Here is a 6,047-nt window from a genome sequence, read left to right as displayed (position 1 = left end):
TTCTTATCATTCCATATCTCAATATACGTGTAGTGGAATTCATTTGTTACATTAATTGCGCTCCATACATGCGAGCTAGTATTATCTCCCTTTTTTGTTATGCACCACGTGTTGAATAAGAAGCTTTCCATTTTGAAGCTTGTGGGCCACTACAATGTATGTTTTTGTTGTTTTATATGTGCTCCTAAAATGTTTAAGCTTATGAATACCTTATATGATAGTTTTTTCTTTGTAAACTTTACTTATCAAGAAATTAACGGTCAGCAATGATGTCAATATATTATTTGGATATAGTCTTTCCTTGTGCAGTTTTGAGTATTGTTCTCATATATTTCACAATATTACACTGTCAGAATGTTAAGAATTACATATATTTCAAAGTAAATGTAGGATTTATCAGTTTCCCTAGTCCAAGTATTTTCCAAATTTTTTATGTATGGAACGCCATTCTTGTCATCAACAGTACATGTGTGAATTTATAAGACAATTGTTTAAATGTGATTTTTGTTCTTTTGTAGCTTTTTACCTGCTTTATCCAATAAACCATGAAATGAATAAACTGGTTGAAACTTTCTGTATCAGAGACAGAACAGTAAAAAGATTGTAACGACTTGGACAAGGAGATTCACATTTTGGCGTCTACGACGAAACGGCGTTCATCGATAATTGGATCTGATGTCTTATACAAGTCTAACTATGGAACAAGGCTCGGAACTTGAAGACCCTCAGTCACGAATAAGGACTCTGACCGAAAAGGGAGCAGAGGGATTCTCAAAGCGTAGCGATGATTATACTACTCACATAAACGCTCAATGGGCAGCTGTCGAGAACCTAATTTCAACATACAGCTCTACCATCACAAACTTAGAATATTTAGACAAATTTGAAGGTGACCTTTCAAAAGCTTATGCAGATTTTTGTTCAACATCTGCTGATTTTGCAGCATTTCTTACAAGGACAAGAACAGAAGATAGCATTCAAGAGCTTCAAAAACATTCAGCATTTATGCAAAAATGCAAAGAACTTGTGAATTCAGTGATCGATAAAATATCTGAAGTGCGCGGAGTAGCTCTTGAAAATGCTTCACGTCGGTCAAAGATATCGCAATCAAAACTCACACATATATCCAGTTCCTCTTCACAACTGGCACGCTCAAAGGCAAAGGCGGAAGCAGCTAAAGCTCGGTTAGACTATGTTCAACAAGAGACATCCCTACTGAAACAACAGGCAGCTATTGCTGAACAGGAAGAGATATCTCGTGCAGCGGCCATGAGGAAACAGAAAGAGCTTGAAGCGGAACTGAAACTCTTGAACACTAAACAGGAAGTGGCAGCAACCAAGGCTGAAGCAGAAGCACTAGAGAATGAAGAGGCTGAAGGTAAACCCACAATGCAGAATATAGAAAGGTTGAATGCACTTATCGATCCTATAGAGCGTACAACACAATATATCAACGAACAATCGGCTATTAACCAAAAAGATAAGGAAAAGCCACAAGTTGATTTCAATTCAAATGTGCAAACATTCCCTTTGATACAGCCTCATACTCAAGTGGATGCATTTATCAGTCCTGTGGAGCAAACAATCCCTCACATCAATGTACAGTCGAACAATAACCAAACTGAAAAAATGAAATCAGAAGTCAACTTCAATTCGAATGTGCAGACTTTTCCCATAAGCCAGCCTCATACTCAAAACACTGAAAGTGTCATGCCAAACAGACCCGATCAAGTTCAAGACTTTACTAAGTTTCTTCTGAAGAAAGACCTGCTAATATCTCGTCTCACTCGATTCGATGATCAACCACAGACATTCATATTCTGGAAAGCACAGTTCGAAGAAATAATGAAGGAACTCGAGGCGACAAACACTGAGGAACTCGACCTTCTTACAAAGTGGTTAGGACCAACTTCATCAAAGTACGCTGCAAGCATTAGATCGTCAAACGTTTCAAATCCAGCTGAAGCCCTAAGAAAAATTTGGGAGCGTCTTAATGAACGATATGGCAGCCCTGAACTATTGGAGTCCATGTTGATGTCTAAACTATCAGTTTTCCCAAAACTCACTAACAGAGACAATGTGAAACTATATGACTTGCTAGACTTAATCTCAGAAATTGAATCCCTTATGGCAAATCCAAAGTACACAACTTTATTGAGCCATTTCAATGCTTCATCAGGTTTAGCGCCAATACTTGGTAAGCTTCCACATAACATACAAGAGAAGTGGACTTCCTATGCTTACAAGTACAAAAAGCAACACAACACTGTCTTCCCTCCCTTCTCTTGCTTTGTGGAGTTCATGCAAGACATCAGCAAAATGAAAAATGATCCGGGGTTCATGTACAACAGTGAAACTACATATTCAAGCACAACAAAGGAGAAAGCTGGTCCGAGATCCAATCTGGGGAAACAATGGATAGCAACAAAGAAAACCGAAGTTAGACAGAATTCAGAAAACATGAAGTCCACCTCCATGTGTCCTCTCCACAAGGCCAATCATAGTCTTAATGATTGTCGTGGCTTCAAAGACAAATCATATGAGGAACGGAAACGATTTCTGCGAGAGAACAAACTTTGCTTTAAATGTTGCAATTCTGATCAACACAAGTCCCGGGAATGCACAGAACTTATTCACTGCAATCAGTGCGGTAGCAGTTCGCATCCGTCAGCACTTCATATTGGAACACCCGTGAGCCGTTATGGTGGGGAGAAGACTGGCGAAAATTCCGCAACATCCGCATGTACCCAGATACGTAAAGATGGATTCTCAGGGAAGTCATGTGCTAAAGTGATTTTGGTAAACCTACACCAAGCCAGAAATCCAAGCAAGTCGCTGAAAGCATACGCAATTATAGACGACCAAAGCAATAGATCCTTGGTGAAGTCTGAAGTTTTTGATCGTCTCAATATGGATAGTGTAATGACAGACTACCAGTTAACTTCCTGTTCAGGAGTAACTGACATGCTTGGCAGACAAGCTCGAGACCTTATCGTTTCATCGCTGGACGGATCGACATCTATCATTATACCCAATATCATAGAATGTAACCAGATCCCCGATATCCGAAATGAGATACCTACACCGGATGTAGCGAGATCATACACTCATCTTCAAGACATCGCTGACAACATACCTGAAGTTGATGAAAACATTCCGATTCTCCTCTTGATTGGTCGTGATACACCAGAAGCACATCTCGTAGAAGAGCAGCGCACAGGTGCGAGGAACTCACCATTCGGACAGAAACTTACCTTAGGTTGGGTGATTGTCGGCGAATCCTGTCTAAACAAGGTACACCGTCCTAACTCTGTCGTGGTAAACAAAACTTACCTTTTACCAAATGGGAGGTCGTCAATATTCCAACCATGTCCAAACGACATACACATAGAAGTTCAGAATAAAGATATCAGTTTCTTGCCTCAGGATCTGGATACATCTATATTCATGAAACAGAAGGATGATGACACAATCGGTCTCTCAGTTGATGACAAAGATTTCATCAGGACCATGGATGAAGACGTTCATCTCACTGCGGAAGGAAATTGGGAAGCTCCTTTGCCGTTTAGAGAAAATCGACAACGACTTCCAAATAACAGATCGTATGCACTGAAGCGAGCGCACAATCTGGATAATAGTCTTCGAAAGGATCAAACGAAACGAGAACATTTTATGACATTCATGAAAAAGATATTCGACTGCAACCATGCGGAAATTGCACCACAACTCATGAAAGAAGAAGAATGTTGGTACTTACCAATATTTGGGGTGTACCATCCTAAAAAGCCATCCCAAATTAGAGCTGTGTTCGACTCATCTGCCAAATATCAGAGTATTTCCTTGAATGACGTTCTTCTTTCTGGTCCGGACCTGAACAACAATCTGTTAGGTGTACTTTTACGCTTTCGAAAAGAACCAATAGCTGTTACAGCTGATATAGAATCTATGTTTCACTGTTTCCTAGTTGATAAGAAGCACAGGAACTTCCTCCGCTTCTTCTGGTACAAAGACAACGACATTAACAATGAGTTGATAGAGTACCGTATGCGAGTACACGTTTTTGGGAACTCACCTTCACCGGCTGTAGCTGTATACTGTCTTCGCAAGGCCGCTTGTGCCAAGGAAGACGACTATGGATGTGATGTCGTAGATTTCGTCAGACGAAACTTCTACGTGGACGACGGATTAATTTCTCTATCGACTCCTGACGAAGCGGTCAGTTTGCTCAAAAGAACTCAAGCTGCTCTTAGAGAGGGTGGTAATCTACGTTTGCATAAAGTTGCATCTAACGACAAGCATGTGATGGATGCCTTTCCGTTTGAAGATAGAGCAAAGGACTTCAAAGATATCGATCTTAGCGTTGACAAACTTCCTATGCAGAGAAGCTTAGGGTTGAACTGGGAGCTTGAGTCTGACTCATTCACATATCGTTTGTCAAAGGAAGAAAGACCTTTCAGTAAGCGGGGACTATTGTCGACTATTAATGGCATCTTTGATCCCATTGGATTTGTTGCACCAGTAGTAGTTTCTGGGAAAATCTTGATGAGAGAGACTTTGAGAGGTTCGTACAACTGGGATGATCCCCTTCCTGTTCATCTCTTGGACAAGTGGTCAAACTGGAAGAACTCTCTGAGATTCCTTGAAGATGTACATATACCAAGGACATACACACCCTCTTCTCTATCAAAAACCCTCTGCAAAGAGCTCCATATTTTCTCAGATGCTTCAGAGGCTGCCATTGCCTCAGTAGCATACTTGCGCACAGTCGACGACTCGAACAACATCCACGTGGGATTCATTTTAGGAAAATGTAAACTTGCGCCAACAAGTGGTCATTCTGTACCGCGCTTGGAGCTCTGCGCAGCAGTGATGTCCGTCCAGTTATATGACATCATAAGTGAAGAACTGGACATGAAGTTTAACACCGTTAGGTTTTACACAGACAGTATGGTGGTGTTGGGTTATATCAATAACAAAGGCAAAAGATTTTTCAAGTATGTTGAAAACCGAGTGGAAAGAATCAGGAAATCAACAACACCCAAGCAGTGGAGTTATGTCCCAACAAAATCCAACCCAGCAGATGCGGGCACGAGAAACCTTACTGCGGAAGTCATTAATGACAACATATGGATTCGAGGACCACCTCAACTCAAGGAACCTTTGGAGGAGGATCCGAACACTGATTACAGTCTTTTTGAACCAGAAAATGACCCTGAGATTCGTAAGGAAGAAGAGGTTAAAACCCTGAAAACAGCAGTTGACGGAAAAAAGGACCAATCTGCGACTTTTTGTATAACTCACAGATCAGAGAGGTTCTCCAGGTGGAAGGTGTTTGTGAAATCTATAGACTGTTTAAGGTCTATATCTAGGAAGTTCCATCACTCCTTGGATATTCAAGCCTCACCAACATCAGAAGAACTGATCATACGTATGGTTCAACATGAAGTTTGCACAGGAGATAATGTGCTTGCAATCACGGAAGTCATTACCAAGAAATAGCAGTCTCATCGCATTAAATCCAATAATCGATGATAAAGGTTTACTACGGGTAGGAGGTCGTTTGAAAAGAGGATACCTGAGTATCAATGAGAGGCACCCACTTATCATCCCAAAGAATCATCATGTGGCTATACTGCTTGTACGACATTTCCATGAAGCAGTAAAACACCAAGGTAGACATTTCACGGCCGGAGCCCTGCAATCTGCAGGGTATTGGATCATTGGAGGAAAGCGCCTGATATCATCTCTGCTACACAAATGCATAAAGTGTCGGCGTCTACGCGGCAAATACCAATGTCAACTGATGTCCGACTTACCTGCAGACCGACTACAGCCAAGTCCTCCTTTCACCTTCATCGGGCTAGATACCTTTGGACCATGGAGCATTGTGACTCGTAAAACAAGAGGAGGAGCCTCCAACAGCAAGCGTTGGGCCGTTCTCTTTACTTGCCTTTACACTAGAGCTATCCACATAGAGGTGATCGAGGAATTATCATCATCCTCTTTCATCAACTGTTTGCGAAGATTCATCTCTCTCAGGGGCAATG

At 41.3% G+C, this 6,047-nt stretch overlaps 1 protein-coding gene across 1 annotated transcript; it reads left to right on the top strand.

Annotated features, from left to right (window-relative positions):
* The first annotated feature begins 104 nt into the window (after window positions 1-104).
* Window positions 105-5,499, top strand: LOC128177199 (uncharacterized). The gene is made up of 2 exons (XM_052843796.1): window positions 105-156; window positions 519-5,499. The coding sequence occupies exon 2, from the start codon at window positions 676-678 to the stop codon at window positions 5,497-5,499; it is 4,824 nt and encodes a 1,607-aa protein (XP_052699756.1). The 5' UTR covers window positions 105-156; window positions 519-675.
* The last annotated feature ends 548 nt before the right edge of the window (window positions 5,500-6,047 follow it).

This window comes from Crassostrea angulata, chromosome 3 (genome assembly GCF_025612915.1).
Source record: "Crassostrea angulata isolate pt1a10 chromosome 3, ASM2561291v2, whole genome shotgun sequence".
NCBI classification, from domain to species: Eukaryota; Metazoa; Mollusca; class Bivalvia; order Ostreida; family Ostreidae; genus Magallana; species Magallana angulata.
This window is presented reverse-complemented; position numbering and strand designations above follow the sequence as displayed.

Coding starts and splice junctions, on each gene's coding strand:
- LOC128177199 (XM_052843796.1), top strand. CDS start 676: ATGTCTTATACAAGTCTAACTATGGAACAAGGCTCGGAACTTGAAGAC.